The sequence below is a fragment of the Podarcis liolepis genome, assembly GCF_965112155.1.
Source record: "Podarcis liolepis genome assembly, chromosome: 13".
Lineage (NCBI taxonomy): Eukaryota > Metazoa > Chordata > Lepidosauria > Squamata > Lacertidae > Podarcis > Podarcis liolepis.
The window spans coordinates 18,796,530-18,813,271 of record NC_139573.1 but is presented as its reverse complement, the minus strand read 5'-3'; the positions used below and the strand labels follow the sequence as shown (position 1 = coordinate 18,813,271).

Genomic DNA, 16,742 nt, shown 5'->3' with positions numbered 1-16,742 from the left:
AGGCCATCGGTGCTAAAAGCTACTGGGTGACAAGAGAGCCAGAGCGGGCATGGTGGTCCTGGGTTCAAATCCCACGGAGGGTCTCTCCACAATTCTCTGCAGAAATAAACATGCATCAACCTGGCACATAGGTTTTTGCTCTACATACATGTGCTGGAAAACTACCACTGGTTCCCTGCTGCATACTCACAGAGTAAGAAACCTGCTCCAATGGAAGCAGCTGCAAAAAAGTGCCAATTGTCCCCACCTGTAAAATAGGCATAATAGTGGCATAGCTCAAAGGGTTGCAGTGAAGACAAGGTAGCATATTTTTGAAAAGGAGGAGGTGGTGCACGCAATATGACACATACGTGTGCAGCAGCAAGGATTGTATTCTGAAACAGAGAAGTTTGAAATTTAGCTCATCAGCTGTTGCAGAACCCTGGGATCATTTCCCCTACTTCCTCAGTGACTTCTGCCAGGAGCTGCAAATTATTTGGTGCAAGATTCTGACAGGTGCCAGTAGGCTTTGCCTAATTCCGTCACTTCCACTGCTCCGAAGTTTCACGCTACATTTCTCAGCAGCACCAGCCCAGCTCAACCTACAAACCTCACTACTCCTGGAAAAGCCAGGAACCCCAGCTCCCAGAATCCCTTGCTCCCACTTTTTGGCCACAGAATCCCAAGAACCTTCTTTGTAAGCCTTGAAGGAAGGTCTGAGGGGTGGCTGGAGGAAGTGAAGTGGGGAAGAGAGTAAAAGAGTCAGACGGCTCCTAACAAAAGGGTGTATCCCTTCTGCACTCTGTAGGTCCCTTTTCAGAGAATTTGGCCCAAGCCAGCACATTCCGACTTTGATCCAGCTGCCTCCGTGAGCTCTCCGAGGCATCCCCCCTACAAAGGGCTCCAGGCTTTTCCCTCCCTTGGAGCTGGCCAGCCAGACCTCCAGCACCATCAGACAAGCTAAGCCTCCGCTGTTCCATTCCTCGCTCACTCTGAACTCTTGCCCAGTCTGAGGTTTGGGAGGCAGCCTACTTGAGGGGGAAGCAGAGCCAATTCCTGTCCCACTCCCTACCATCCTCTCCTCCCTCCCTCAGACAGAGCCGTGATCCTACTCCCCTTCGGCAGCTTCTCAACCACCACCACCACCACCACTCCCGGCTCTCCAGAGGACCCAGGAGTCCTGGCTCCCGGCCACCTTCATTCTGGCCCATTAGGCCGGGATTGAACCAGCCCTTTCCCCCCTCCCGCTTTTGGCCACCAAGCCAAGGGTGTGTGTGTGTGTGTGTGTGTGTGTTTTAAATGTTAGCCTGCTTCTAGACAATGGCAAACTTTACATTTGCGTGAATGCCGGTTAACGTAACTCTGACGGTTCAGCCGCAGGACTATCTCACTCCCCACAACAACAACAACAACACAGTTGCTTCACAACAAGTAGCGCTCCGCTCCCGTTCTGCTCCGCTCCCCTTGGGTTGGAACGGCATCTGTAAACCACCCAATCCACAATGGTTTTGTTTGCATTTTCCCCGTCCTCCTGGGCCGGTGCCTGTTGCGCAGGGTGTTCCCTCTTTGCTGTGACTCTACTTAGAGGGCCCCGGTGGGTTTGTGGTTGATTCAGACAGGACGATCGTGGCCGCGACCTCCTGTTTTCATCACAGCGGCTTGTCGTCTGTCCCAACCGGAGGGTGTGAGGCCATCACGGCGGGAGCAAAAAGCCAAGTCCCGGCCGCAAGGAACGATAGGGAGTTCAGCCCTCGAGGCCTGGAGGACCCAGGCACAGGGAAGATGCCCCCTTTTAAGCCTTAAGCATGGGTGGCATCAGCAGTGGGTAAGTGTGGGCTGAAAGGCATAGCTCCCCACCTGCTAGGGAGGGCTAGGACTTCCCATGCACACTAGCTACAGAAAATGTTGGTGTGGTTATAGGATGCTGCTTCGTAGCCACTATTGTCTACTCTGACGCGGGGAGCAGCTCTCCAGCTTCTCAAGCAAAGAGGTATTCCCCAACACCTGCTCACTGAATTTTGTTTTTCATCTGGAGATGCCAGGGATTTTCTATGTGTAAAGGATGTGCTCTACCCCCGAGCTTCAGTTCCAGGCATACAGATGTATAGCCACAGATTTCATAAGGTGCTGGTTTCGACCTATAAAACCTTACGGGGCTCAGGACTCCAGTACTTCAAGGACCACCTCTCTCCACATGAACCAACTCAGACGCTGCATTCATTATCCAAGGCCCTTTTCTGTGTGCCTCCTCCAAAGAAGCTGTAGAGGGTGCTGACACAAGAACGGGCCTTCTCAGTGGTGGCTCCCCACGTGCAGAACACTCTCTCCAGGGAAGCATACCTGGCACCTTCACTGTTTATTTTTAAGTGCCAAACAAAAGCATGTGTCTTCCACCAGACCTTTCTTTGGCTTTTAATTATCTGAGGTCTCTTTTAGTGGGTAGGTGGGGTGTGTTAGTCCTGCCTTTTTATAAATATGAACATGTTTGTAGCTTTTTGTTGGTTTTAATGTGTGCACCATTTTTAAAAGTTGCTCTGGGTTAGTTTTTGTAAAGCAACCCAACTAATAAGTGCAACTAACAAACAAACAACAACTACTACATGAAGTATTTGGAAAAAGAACCACCTTTGCTTTGGAAACCCTATTCCTAGGACTGACTTATTCCTGCAAGTGAATGAGTTGGCACAGTGCTGATGTAGCAGAATGAACTGCACCACTCCAGACCTCACGAAGGCAGTCACATTTCTGAACGTTCCCCTATGTTAAAAACTATCTGTTAATTAGAAAATGACCACAGGCTGACAAAGGACTGCAATAGGTACTTTCTCCCTGATGCGCTAGATTTCGATTTGCAGTGAGATTGTGTTGATTTTTATTCCCCCCCTCCCCCATGGTCTGTAATTACGGTAGATCTGTAATTCTGCACTGCAATGCAGTGTGTAAGGGTGCACTGCAGAGCAGTGTCAGATGTTGCTGGCATCTCAATGGTAAAAGTCCTGTGACTTCGATGCAGACTAATAACACACTCATAAATGTCTACTCATGAGTAAGTGCCACTTAATTCAGCCAGACTTAAAGGTAAAGGTAAAGGGACCCCTGACTGTTAAGTCCAGTTTTGGACAACTCTGGGGTTGCGGTGCTCATCTGGCTTTACTGGCCGAGGGAGCCGGCATTTGTCCGCAGACAGCTTTACGGGTCATGTGGCCAACATGACTAAGCCGCTTCTGGCGAACCAGAGCAGCACACAAAAACACCATTCAACTTCCCGCCGGAGCAGTACCTATTTATCTACTTGCACTTTGACGTGCTTTTGAACTGCTAGGTGAGCAGGAGCTTGCAGGTAAATGCATACAGGACTCTAAGTCAGTCACACTTTTGTCCCGTTGAAACAAATGGAGCTAAAGCATGGGCAACTCACAGAGCAAGTTGTCATGTTTACTCAGAAGTAAATCCTACTTTACTCCAAGGTAAGTGGGTTAAGGAATGCAGCCTGAGGTTACGATCCAATACTCTTTGGATTTGACTAGGAGGCAGCCCCATTAAACTGAATGAGTCTTACTTCTGAGTAGAAGTGTGTACTGGAAGTCTGATTCCAATTGTCTATATTTTGCGCTGACAGACAGAAAGTGGGAAAAGTTGAGTTTATTACCAGTATAACCCCACTGAGGCAGAACTGGACCTTCCTGCTGCTGAGAGCCCTTTCTCTCTCTCTTTTAAGCCTTACCCAAAGAAATGATCATGAGGTAGTCTTTTAAAACACATTGCTTTTTCAGAGTTTTTTAGGAAACGGAGCTACTACTTACCCTGAAAAACAGAGGAGGGTGCTTGAGGTTTTCAGGGCAACGTGGAGCAACCCTTACATAACTCAATGGAAAAGGCTGGAGCTCTTTATGTTGCTTCTTTGCTGAGTGTTGTGCAGAGATCCTTCCCTCTAGGCAACAACCAGCCAAACACTTTGGTTCCCACAGTGAGTAGGCCATTATCCTTCCACTTTAAGGATTGTAGCTCTGCAAAGGGAATGCATGGGGGTCTCCAACAACTCTCAGAGCCCTTTGAAGAACTGCAGCTCCCAGAATCCTTTGGGGGACGCCATGACTGTTTAAAGAAGCAGCATCGAAATGTATTGTGTCAATGCGGCCTTAATTATATGTTGAAGGCTATGCCCACAAACAGCAACACCCAGCCAGGCTGGAGGGTCCCTTCTGTCTTTCACAAGCGTAACCTAAAGTCGCTGTTTATCTCCTACCAATGAGAGACGCTGCAGTTGCCAAATTTCTATGCAACTAAGAAAGATGTGGGGCTGGGAGAGGTGCCTGGTAGCATCAGGTAAACTGAGGGATCTCAATTTTAGAAATAACTGCTCATCTTTTTCCTCCAAAAAGGGGTTGGCGACCTCTAGTGCCCAAAACCTGTGACTGCGCCAGTTTAAAAGAGGGCAAAAGCTAATAAATACATAAACTGAGTGCAAAAGCAAATAAATAAGTAAATATAAAGTTGCCGTTTGCCAAAGCAATGGTCAGCACAAGTTGGTCTCCAGCTGTCAGTAACCCCAGGAAGCATTGCCAGTGGTCGGGGATGATGGAAGCTGGAATCCAAAAACATCTGGAGGGCCACAGCTTCCCCAGCCCTGACTAAACCCACAGTTCTGTTTCCCACAGTAGCCAATCAGATGCTTCCAGGAAGCCAACAAGCAAGGCATGAGGGCAATATTCCTTCCCGGCTATTGCCTCCCTCCAGCAACTTGCATTTTCAGGTATACTATTGTTGAACATCGAAGTTCCATTTATTTATCGTGGTGAATTACCACTGACATACCCGTCTATTCTCAAGGTATTTGTCTATCCCCCTTCTGAGTCTTCTAAAGTAGGGGGCACCACTCCAGATTCCTTATTTTAATTATGTACTGTGAGAAGAAGCACTGGTTTTTGCCTTTCCTGAGTCTACTGTTCCTCAATTTCATTGAGTGACCTCAATTCTTAGTATTTTGGGAGAGGACAAAGGCTCAATTCATTTTTTCCACACCATGCTTAATTATATTACCCCCTCCTTAACTATTCCTCCCCCAAACAAAACATTTTTGCTAAACTGTTAGCATTATGATGATGCAGCATTTTTAGTTTCCTAAATCTCATTCAGTCGCTCAACAAGTATCTGTAATTCCATGTTGCAGAAGAATGTACTGAGGTTGAAGTAACCTCTAATCCCACTGCAAGTGGGGCTCATCTGTTCCTCCATTTGCCCTGCAGCTTTCCCCTAGGTGGGAAAACCAGCAGTTTTCCAAGGGAAAGCTGTGGGGCAAACGCAAAACCGCTTGGATCCTCCTTGATTTCTGGGCGCAGGACAAGCAGAAACGTGTGGCTGAGCCCCAAGTCTTGATGCCACCTCCACTCCATCTATTCTAATTCCAGGACCATGGGCAGATCCACACCATACATTTAAAGCACATGACCCCTGCCCAAAGAATCCTGGGAACTGTAGTTTCCCACTCGCAGAGCTACAACCCACAGCACCCTTAACAAACTACATTTCCTAGGATTCTCTGGGGGAAATCACGTGCTTTTAAATGTGGGGCACGGGGAGTTGCAAGGGATACTGGAGCATTTCAGGATAGGATGTGGGAGAGCATCTGCAAAGAACAGCAGGGTAGGAAATCGCTGTTTCCCATCATTTCCCCTGGGGCAGCGCAGCCATGACCTCAGTTCCCAATAAATGTGAAGGCTCCAGATTTTATAGCCTGAGCCCGGGTGGGGGGGGGCTGTATCTGCATTTAATAACCCTTGATTAGATTGTCCTTCCACGCTGCTGGGCGCCAGGAACGGTGGAGCCACGAGTGGCCGGGAATTTGTAAGATGGCTTCCCGCTAGGGTGGGGAGCAAGGACGGTTCCCCCTCAGTCCCAGCCCATGAATGCAACAATTGGCTTGTCTGTTGATGAAAAGCCACGAGCAAGAGGGTGTGTGTGTGTGTGTGTAACTGAAGATAGCAGGACAAAGTAATGAAAGCATCAAAGGACACATTTCAAGAAAGACCGGGTTGCGGGGGGACGACACACAAGCCAAACTGCTAATCAAGTTTTAAAATGCTGGTTTTCAAACCACTTATGAGTGCAGTTTAACTGGTCTTTTTGCCAGCAAAAGTCAAGGTGTATGTAGCCAGCACAATCATTTTTTATTTGCAATCAGATTTAATCGTTTTTATTTACAGCGGCAATCAAGGTGATTCAAAATGGAGGCTCTCCCACCCGTCCCTTCCAGAGCACCACTTATTGGCAAATCCGCATCCAAGCAGCTAACAGAGGCTGGCATAGTTTGAGTCGATCTGGAGTTAACCGAGTGACCTTGCCCCTGAATCAATAAAACCTGGTCATTTCGCATGCAAAAGATCCCAACATCCATCTCTCATCTTCTCCAGAGAAAAGCTCCCACCTGACACCCTGGAGAGCAGCTGCCAGTCAGAGTCAACAATACTGAACTACATGGACCAGTGGGCAAGGACACACTGCATGCCCAGGTAAAAGAGAAACAGACTTGAATAACGTCCAGGAAAGGAGACAAAAATCTAGGTTTTGCAGCTGACTAGATGGTCTAATTTACTATTTGGGAGGCAGGGGGCAGGATATTGCCACATTCCAGAATCGGTGCTGTCTCGCTAGGTGCTTGCCTACGTCCCACTGCTCAACACAAACAGATGTCCCCTAAAACGCTTCCCACTTTCCAGAGTGGTGGCATGTTTTGGTGAAGTACTAGAAGGTTGTTTCCTTTGGATGAGCTTGCAGGGAGGATGGCTGCAGCTCAGTGGCAGAGCTGTGCTCCTTGAATTCTGCTGCCCTCTGCTGGGCAAACGTCTCCTGCTTCCTTAAACAGCTCACCCATTCTCCACTGTTGTTTCCTTGTCTATTGAACTCACTCCCTGAGCATATACAGTGGTACCTCGGGTTACAGACTCTTCAGGTTACAGACTCCGCTAACCCAGAATTAGTACCTCGGGTTACGAACTTTGCTTCAGGATGAGAGCAGAAATTGTGTGGCGGCAGCAGGAGGCCCCATTAGCTAAAGTGGTGCTTCAGGTTAAGAACAGTTTCAGGTTAAGAATGGACCTCCGGAACAAATTAAGTTCTTAACCCAAGGTACCACTGTATGCGGTTCTGCTTCTCTCCTTTCTCTTTCAATCCCTCCTCAAAACCCACCTTGCCCTCATGTCTTTGCTTTATCCTCTTGCTCCTTTTATGAACATAGGGCACCCTAAAGTGAATCAAAACTTTGGCTCATCTGCCCCAGCATTACCTGCTACACTAAGGCTGTGCACACACCGTACATTTAAAGCACCTGACTTCTCCCAAGGGATACTGGGAACCGTAGCTTGTTTAGGGTGCTGGGAATTGTAGCTCTGTGAGGAGGGGTGGCACGTTCCATTTTGCTGCTGGAGGTGAAATGGGAAGTGCCTGCCTGCCTCGCCACTGCTGCCTGCCTCGCCCACCCTATTGCCTCCGCCACTCGCAGAGAAGCGGCGCTAGCAATGGCGCCCATTGTGGGCGAGATCTCCCCAATTTCAGGGGAGCTCTCGTGTGCTCTTCCTCAGGATTCTATTATTGGGAGGGCTGGATAGGAACACAAAAAGAGCCTGCAGGATCAGGCCAGTGGCCCATCTAGCCCGGCATCTTGTTGTCCCGGTGGCCAACCAGATGTTTTTAGGAAACAAACGGACAGGATCTTGATCCTCCTCCTACCCCAGACCCCCAGCTTCCTGGTTGCTAGGTGTACGAATACTCTAGAACTCCTAGGTTCTATGACACTTCTCTGCAATTCTGACACCGTTCATGTCGCAGGCAGCCTCATGGCTCAGGCCCACCCCCTGCCACATGGAACTGGCGTCCCCAAAAGGAGAGAGATATGAGATATGAGCCAGCCTGGTCTGGCTTTTCTTCTTTGTCTAGTGCTGGTCCTAGAAGGTATGTAGAGGAACCCGTCTCCCTCAGTCCCCCAGGCTGGGATCAATGCTAGTTTCTTTTGCCATTCATTCGTTAATTTCTGTACCGCTTCATGCCAAGGTTTTCGGCTTCTAAGTGGGAGGTTGCAAGAGGATCTGGCAGGTGGTGGTGGTGGGGTCATTGGTGGTGGTTGTGTTTGCCGTTGCCTTCCATTCAAACTCTGATTTTGCCCTTTTCCTTCCAGCAGGTACTAGTGGGAATTTCCTCAAGCCTCTCAGTGAGTAAAAGTGCTTCTTCTTTCGCTTCCTCCCCTATCTCTCCTCCTTTCTACTGACCCTGAAGTGCTGCTCTCAAAAAAGAGAGAGATCAAAGGGCTCCCTCCTGAGGCAACAACTAGAACCACAGCCTCAAGAAGTCCAACACTTAAAAGCAAGCGGTTGAAGAATTTGTGTCCCTCCAAATGTGTCCCATCGTCCCCTGGACAATTGACCAGGCTGGCAGGGGCTGATGGGAGTTGGAGTCCAACAGCAGCAGGAAAGCCACAGGTCCCCCCCCCCCGGCTTACAATGTCCCCCCCCCCTTTGTCTTGCCTGCACTTTCCCAAGCTTCCCTTCACAGCCTTAAGAACTAAAGCAGGGATTGGCAACCTAAGGCCCGGGGGCCGGATGCGGCTCAATCACCTTCTCAATCCAGCCCACGGACGGTCCGGGAATCAGTGTGTTATTATATGAGTAGAATGTGTGCTTTTATTTAAAATGCATCTCTGGCTTATTTGTGGGGCCTGCCTGGTGTTTTTTACATGAGTAGAATGTGTGCTTTTATTTAAAATGCATCTCTGGGTTATCTGTGGGGCATAGGAATTCGTTCATTTCCCCCCCTTCAAAATATAGTCTGGCCCACCACATGGTCTGAGGGACGGTGGACCGGCCCACGGCTAGAAAAGGTTGCTGACCCCTGAACGAAAGGCTTGGCACCGATTCAATTTGTTCCAGTTGTAGCCAAGCCTGTTGCTTTCCGGACACTCAAATTTCACATTCAGAACCAATTTTGTGTGGTGTGACTGTAAAAGCCCTGCTTGGCAGCTTCGTGTTTCTGTGATGAAATATGAGGACTCCAACTCCCATCATCCCTACCCACTGGCTGCACTTACTGGGGCCAATGGGAGGGCCAAAGATTCCCTACACCTGACTGAGGAGGCTGAATGCCTTCTTTCTGCATATCCAGCAGGGCTGGCCCTCTCAATAGACAGAGTGAGGCAATCACCTCAGGCAGCTGACGCTGGGTGTCAGGAAAGGAATTGGCAAATTATTTAACATATTATTATTGTGGGATCCTCCTCCGGGTGATTCATTTATTGAACGTTCATCCTGATTTGCCCACACTGTGTGAACATGTGTATTGAATGCTGAACTTGGGTGCATTTTTGGTGTGCTGCACACATGACATTCGTAGAATCATAGAATTGTAGAGTTGGAAAGGACTAACTCGCTGCAATGCAGGAATCATCCATGACAGATGGCCACCCAACCTCTGCTTAAAAACCTCCAGTGAAGGAGATTTATTGCTTATTTATTGTCATGGGAATTATGGGGGAGTCCCAGTTTACCAGTGTGGTGGAGCTGTAGGTCATTTATTTGTGAGAGGTGGCAGGACAGAAGCAACCTTAAAACTGGTTGCTTGAACGAATCTCCGTCTCTTTTCTAGCATGCCAACAGGACTCTTCCTTTCAGAAAAAATGTGGTGGCGAAGCAGAAAGTTTCTACCCTCACCAGTGCCAGCAGAAGAAATGCTGTTATAATAACCACACCTGCTACTACCATGCTGTTGATGGTAAGGATGAGCACAGTTTCGTGGCAATTAGCTTATATAGCATAAGTGAAGGCAACTCCCGCTCACTGGTTGCACGTTTTCCCCCAAAGTGAACATGTCTCTTTTCAGGGAGGGCCTGTATCACAAGGGCAGCATCTGTACTACAAACCATTCCTGTATAATTGTCATGGTTCCCCTCTGCCCCCGCCCCAAAAGGACCTTGGGAACTGGAATTTGATGGAGGTGCTGGCAATGCTCTTGCATTAGCCTCTCTTGCAGAACCAGGGTGTCCTGGGGAGAGAGAATGACTGTCGAGCCATTGTGAGTCTGTGGCATAAATAATATTCTCCTTCGATTGGCAAGCAGAGATTTCTTGTCGCAGGGACCTGTTGGACAGCGCCTGAGACATCACGGATGACAAAAACAAATGTCTTTCCGCACACATGTCTGTGCCACGTTGTGCCTGATATGAGCGCTCAGTTTGCTGAATCCGTGCTTGGTTGCAATAATGGACTGGATGAGGGCCAATACACTGAAGCTTAATCCAGACAAGACTGAGATGCTGTTGGTGGTGACCAGTTGAGTGTGTGCAGATTGCTCTAGATGGGGTCACTATCCTTCTGAAGGAGCCAATTTGTGGTTTGGGGGTTCTCCTGGGCTCACTTGAGGTAACAGGCAGCCTCAGGGGGACAGAATGCCTTCTGTCAGCTTGGGCCAGTGCCCATTTACAACTTTTATCAGGACAGGGATAACTGTTTTTGAGCTTTAACGCCCTTTCTGGCTCAGGATCCCAATGCCTTCTGCAACACTCCTTGCCCCAATATGAACCTATTTGGACCCTTAAAACTACATCTCAGGTGCCTCTCCAGGTTCCCCCTCTGAGGGAGGCTCAGGGGGTGGTGACAAGGGAGAGGGCCTTTTCAGCTGTGGCTCCCTGTCTGAGGAATGAGCTCCCTAGCAAGCTCCACCTGATACCTTCACTGACATCTTTACAATGGCATGTGAGGTAAAGACTTATCTTGCCCCCTCCCAAGGCTCTTGATAGTCTAAGATTACCGTATATTGTTTGTTATTAGTATGCTGCCAAAGCCACAGTGGCTGTTACAGGGGTTGTTGCTTTTTGTTCTGTTTTATGGTGCAATATATCTATTTGTTTCTAACAGTGCCATAAGTCCTTTGAAAACTAGAGTGAAGATTATGCTGACAACTGTCAGGGCAAATTGCATTTTAATGGCTGCTTCTGTGTAAATGTGTTGTTTTTTACTAGTTTGTCATTATTACTTTCTTTACATCATGATTTTTTTAAATGTCTGAAGCCACCTTGAATCCCATCTTGGAAGAAAGGTGGGATATAAATACATATAATAATAATAATAATAATGTCATTTGGAGACCTTTGGGTAACAAGCGACTAACAAATATTTTATTATAATTGTAATTATTATTAATTTTTCTGGGGAGACACACAGGCGAGCTAAAACTAACAGCACAATCCTATCCATGTTTACTCAAAATAAGACTCATGGTGTCCAGTTTGCTTAGGACTGCTGCCAGCAAAGCTCTTTTCATTCAGGCTGAGTACATTTTACTGGCTTACAATGCTGTATGTACACGGCTTCACATACCAATGGCGGGAGTGGACTGCAGAGCACACAGCCTCGTTCTAAGTGGATACAATGAATGTCTGAGGGAATATCTGGCTGTGCCCCCAAGCTGTGCCCATTTGTTTTAACATCTGCCGATAACAGCAGCTGCAATCATTTTGAGATGGGAGCATCTTCCTGGAACAGGGATTCCCAAACTGTGGCACCTTTCCATGGCCTTTTTTCAGGAGGTCTGCAGCCTGTCTGTAAAAATACTAGTGAAAACCTTACAGCATTTAACACAGCACATCACAATGGCTGCGACAGGCGGGGGTGGGAAGGATTAAGTGTTCCACCAAGATGCTGGAAAAATTTCAAGTGGTCCAGTCCGTGAGGCAGGGAAGCTTGGGAACCAGCTCTCTAGAAGATGTTCTAACATCATGTATAGGTAAACCACTTAGAGGTCTTTTTGCTTGAGTAAGCATTATATAGATTTTGATAAGTAGCCTGCAGGGTATTGTGCAAAAAACTAACCACAAAACTGGGAAAGCGCCACCCACCTGGAGAAAAGAAGGGGGAACTCCAGATGCTTGGAATAGGATTTATTTATTATTATGATTATTTTACTATTAGGCCATCTGCCATTATGTTTTGTCTTATGTTTTGATCATTGATGTTCTGTAATGTGTTTTTAATGTTGTACACCGCCCTGGGATCTTCTAATAAAGGGCAGTATATAAGCAGAAATAATAATAATAATAATAATAATAATAATAATAATAATAATAATAATAATAATCAGGCCCTAACTGCTAGTTTCAACACTCTGTGTCCTCCATCTAGGCAAGTGAGAAGCTTTATTAGAGTTCAAGGGCACCTCCCAGACAAGCAAAACCACCCGAGGGGGTGCAAAGGAGGGTGAATGATTGAGGGGGGAGAACCTAAGGGCCACATTTCCTCTCCCCCCTGTCCGAGGTTGCCCAGCCTCACTCTGCATGTTTCAGAACATATCCTTCCTCAGAAGCGCATCTGGGAGGATATCAGTGACCACAAGCCATGAAGGCGATTTGCTACAAGTATTGCAGGTGGTATGTCCGTGATACCGTTTGCTGGGAATTGCAAATGAAAAGAGTGGCTGTTGTGCTGATGTCCTTCTCGTGGGCTTCCTGTGGGCATTTGGTTGGCCACTGCGAGAACAGGATGCTGGACTCGGTGGGTCTGTGCCCTAGGGCACCCTCTAACTCGGCCTGGATCAAGCCATGCCATCACCCATTACGTCTCAGCCTCTGGGTGAGGAAATCACTAACATCTGCCTTTTCCCCCTGACAGCTGCCAGACAACGCCGGAACGCAGGGATCCTTGGCGGGATCTCTGTCATTGTGGCCATCCTCAGCATGTGTCTTTATTTCAGCTGGTAGGTGGCTCCGTTTTGGCTTCTTTGTGTACCTTCCAGCAGGTGGGGATTGAAGGAGGATGGAAACAACGTGCAGAAAGGGAAATGCACATGAAAACCTGTGATTTTAAAAAATGCCACTGCTTTACCCAGCCCACCTTCAACATACTCAGGAATCAAATGTTCTGCGTCCCTTTTGTAGAAAATGTTATACTTTGTGCTTGCAGAACCTGGCCATTGCATTTGCTCACAGTGCGTTATGACAGCCATTTGTGAATTCTCAGGGTGGGTTTTTTTAAATGGACCCCAATGGTACCATTTAGTCCAGCCCCCTGAAGTTCAGGAAGCTCAGCTTAAGCATCCATGACAGAGGGCCACCCAACCTCTGCTTAAAAACCTCCAAGGAAGGAGAGTCCACCACCTCTCTTGTGAGTCTGTTCCACTGTCAAACAGCTCTTACTGTCAGAAAGTACTTCCTGATGTTTAGCAGGAATCGCCTTTCTTGTGATTTGAATCCATTGGTTCTGGCCCTACCCTCTGGAGCAGGAAAAAACAAGCTTGCTCTGTCCTCCATGTGACAACCCTTTAGATGTTTTGCTAAAAGCCCAGCCAGCTTTAGCTGCTTTATTTTGTTATGATTGATTTGATCAGCGAGGGAACTTTGGTGCTTGCATGTGGGATCAAGATGGCAAAGCATTGGTGTGCAAAGTGTGAGTCTTTAGCTTTATTACCATTGTATTTGGGGAATGAAGCATTGGGGGGTTGGAGTGCCTATGGCTCCTTTTGAAATATCATGCTTCTGCCTTTTTAACGAGAGTGAAAGTTCTCAAGGGTTAATGCTTGGTTGAGAACAGTTTTTTAAAAATGCTTTTCTCATGGTAGTGATATTACAGGGTGGCTGTGGGGGGTCTGCTCCAACCGCTCCTGATATCTTGTTTTCAAATGTATGGCACTTACTGTTTTTATTTGGGTAAGATCTCAGCCCGCCCCCTCCAAGCCTGTGGTTTTGTTAAAAGTGAAAATATTCTTTATGTTTTGCTAGAATTGTACTGTGGCCTGCTTTGCAAGGCGAGGGTGAAAAATTGTAAAGCACTTCCTCAAATTTAAAATGCTATTACAAAAAGTTGGAAACTGCAGAGGTGGTTCAGATGAGAATGCAGTGGGCGCAGCCTGTGTATCGTAAAAGAGCATGGATTACTCTCTCCCTGCACGGCCCTAGCAGACACCCGCACACTGGATTTGCTGAGCACATGCATGTAAAGTCTAATGTTTATAGGCCGGAAGGACCTGGTTGTGTCCCATATTCTTTTTATTTCATTTTTAGGTTTGCTTGGTTTTGCATTATTTCAAACGCTGCCTTCCCCACCCCTTTCAGAAGGCCCCACCTAGTTGCCCTAAAAGGTCCAGAGTCCGCCAGCCGCCACTAGTCAGATGTTTCCCCACCTCCATACTAAAAACTGCCCTCTTCCTGATATTGGTTATGAGTTTGAAATGTAATAGGGAAGATAAGAAATGCATACTGAGAGATTAGATTGGAAAATTTTCAGACAGGATTGATGGAAGTCAAAAATTTGAATGAGATGTAAAAGTATGTTTAATTACTGTTGAAAATGATATGTTAAAAAAAAACTAATAAAAAATTATATTAAAAAAACCTGTCCTTTTCCACAATAATATGGGAGTTCCATAGTACTTCTAGTCTAAGCCCATAGGAGGTCCAGCTCCCTTTAAGAGAAAGAAACCCAGAAACCTGGATCTGCCAAACCTCATCTCACCTTCCCAATCACCACTGACTTCACCTTTTCATTCTTGGGGCCCACCTCCAATACTCACCTGTAACAAAGTACCCAATTTATTTATTTTTAACATAACAGGGGATGCCCCTTCCTGCTTGCTCCGTTTGCCATCACCCCTTGCCTTGCCTCAGTTTCCATCCTATAGTGTTTCCCTTTCCACAACCACATCTCCCTTTGCCATGCCTGTTTCCTCCTCAAGACCACCATTTGTTGTCTCTTCCTCAGCTTCCGAACCCACAAAAAGGCAGCAAGATCTCCCGCGATATTGCAGCTTCCCACCACGTGAACGACACACCTCCCCACGCCCCACCGTCTTGCTCACCAGAAGGGCAACATCTCTTCTCTTCCTCCCTCCCTCTTTCCTTTTCTCCTTCTATTCTTTTCTCTCCCTCTCCTGCCAGAAAAAGCCCCCCCTCAGTGTAAAGGAGAAAAGTACGTGTCACCCCCCCCCAAGTCATGGTAGTGAAGCCCCCTCCCCCATGTGACCCATTCAGGCTCTGGGCTGATCCCTTCAGGGGCCAGCTTCCAAGTTGTGCCTCAGTCCCTGTGCCTATTGTACAAAGGTGATAATCTCACCTGTTTCTCTGCAAAATTTTGCCACTGCCCCCCCCCCCGGCCTGCAGTCACCAGAAGGCTGCCCCATAATGGAATGTGGCCTCCAGGCTTTTAAAGGCCTGTTGCCCCCTCCCCATTTGGGCGTAGCTGTATACAACTGATGATAATTTGTTCTAAATTAGTAAAGAACCAGCAAACCAGAAATGAGCGAAGATTTGTGGTGACGACATACCCTTTTTCCTCCTTCTCTTCACCATCTTTTGTGATTTCTCTCTAGAAAAGCAGATCCCTTAACTCTACCGGTACAACCTTCCTCGGGTTAGGCCGAGACCCTCTTGACTCACCAGTAACGCTACTCTACACAGGTTCCTGGCATGCTTAGGAACACAACTGTTGTTAAAGTAGCTACTTTTTTTCCTGGGAATGGTCTTGGGCCTTGTCCATGACCCAGTGTGGCAGTGGAGTTAGCGGAGCTGTCAGAAACATGACAGAAACATACCACCAGTGGCCTCATATTTTAGCCAAAGTTATTAGAAAGGCTCACTGTCAGAAAATGCAGAAGAATGTGATTTCAGAGAGCAGCCTGCTGTGGAAGTGCAGGTCCGTATCTCAGTCGTGAAGCATCATCACCTCTCATTCACCCCTTTGTGGAGCAGGCCTGTGCTGATTGCCAAGTCAAAAGCCACCTCCCTCATTCCATTAGAGCTATTTTCAAAGGGTAAAAACACTGTGAGAAGAACCGATAGATAATGAAGCAGTCCCCAAACACTCCTCTCCCTGAGATCAAGAATCTCATGCTCCAGATAAGGGGGGAAGCAGCCAACTTGAATAATAGAAGCCAGGTGTATTTATCAGTAGAGGAGGGAATGTTGTGGCAGAGGGGTAGGGGAAGCAGAGCTCACCCCATAGAAAACCCTACATGCATGCACCCACTCCTGCATGCCATAGGAAATCCGCCTCTCCCTTCCTCCCTCCCCACGTTCTGATGTGCTTCTCTCCCACACAGGAAGTTTAAAGAGTTCCAAGTAAAGGAAAGAGAGATGGAGAGGCCGCGGAGCGAGGGAGAAATGGCCGATTATCTGGTCAAGCTCCTGGACGAAGAAAGCGAAGTGGACGACGCCCTAGATCCCAGGAACCCCTGGATGCAAGGAAATTATGTGGAACAGCCGCGCTGGAGCACAGAAGCGAGGATGGGAAGTATGGAGGAGCCGCCGTGGAGTGCAGAAATCACCCCGGAACCAAGCCCAGGGCCAATGCAGCCAGCGGAAACTCTGGCGCTGCCGCCGCCGGCGCCCCCAGAACCCCCACCAGCACCGCCTCCAGCCCCTCCGCCAGCGCCAGCCGGGGAACCTCCACCCCCGGCCCCTCCGCCACCTGGGGCACCAACCCCAGCAGCATCTGGGGAACCACCCCCAGCGCCTCCACCACCTCCACCTCCACCTCCGCCACCTGGGGAACCAGCCCCGGCGCCATCTGGGGAACCACCCCCAGCGCCTCCACCACCTCCGCCACCACCTCCGCCACCTGGGGAACCACCCCCAGCTCCTCCACCAGCATAACCACCCCATATAGCACATATATATATTTATTATCAATAAAAGAGTTTAGTTTCCCCAGCCTCTGCTTATTGCTGTGGTATCTAGATCCAGCCTCCCTAGAATCCTTGGTCCCCTGGGAGAGAAATCAGGAGTCCCAGTTCCT

General features: G+C 48.1%; 2 protein-coding genes across 4 annotated transcripts in view; one reads left to right on the top strand and one right to left on the bottom strand.

Moving 5' to 3' along the window:
* IL11 (interleukin 11) overlaps positions 1-7,728 on the bottom strand; it is a 70,425-nt gene extending 62,697 nt beyond the window's left edge. Inside the window, exons 1-3 of one of the 2 annotated variants that reach the window (XM_083473000.1) lie at positions 7,705-7,728; positions 7,165-7,219; positions 3,783-3,986 (exon numbers count right to left, since the gene is read on the bottom strand). The gene's annotated coding sequence lies outside the window, so the exon portion shown is untranslated. Of the gene's footprint in view, positions 1-3,782; positions 4,287-7,164; positions 7,220-7,704 lie in introns of those variants that run through there. The other variant, XM_083472999.1, reaches the window with a different exon arrangement.
* A 43-nt stretch (positions 7,729-7,771) lies between these two features.
* On the top strand, positions 7,772-16,653 carry LOC310692295 (uncharacterized protein). 2 transcript variants are annotated; one of them, XM_083472998.1, is made up of 5 exons: positions 7,772-7,926; positions 8,153-8,182; positions 9,610-9,735; positions 12,627-12,711; positions 16,048-16,653. In XM_083472998.1, the coding sequence occupies exons 1-5, from the start codon at positions 7,875-7,877 to the stop codon at positions 16,598-16,600; spliced, it is 846 nt and encodes a 281-aa protein (XP_083329124.1). In that variant the 5' UTR covers positions 7,772-7,874; the 3' UTR covers positions 16,601-16,653. The 2 variants fall into 2 exon arrangements, with proteins under 2 accessions (XP_083329124.1, XP_083329123.1); XM_083472997.1 differs by having other exon boundaries at positions 8,150-8,182.
* Positions 16,654-16,742: the final 89 nt, after the last annotated feature.

Excerpts from the sequence above, each read along its gene's own strand:
- LOC310692295 (XM_083472997.1), top strand. The coding sequence starts at position 7,875 with ATGAGCCAGCCTGGTCTGGCTTTTCTTCTTTGTCTAGTGCTGGTCCTA. Across the intron at positions 7,927-8,149 it reads TCTAGTGCTGGTCCTAGAAG|CAGGTACTAGTGGGAATTTC; the intron begins GTATGTAGAGGA and ends TTTTCCTTCCAG. Across the intron at positions 9,736-12,626 it reads CTACTACCATGCTGTTGATG|CTGCCAGACAACGCCGGAAC; the intron begins GTAAGGATGAGC and ends TCCCCCTGACAG.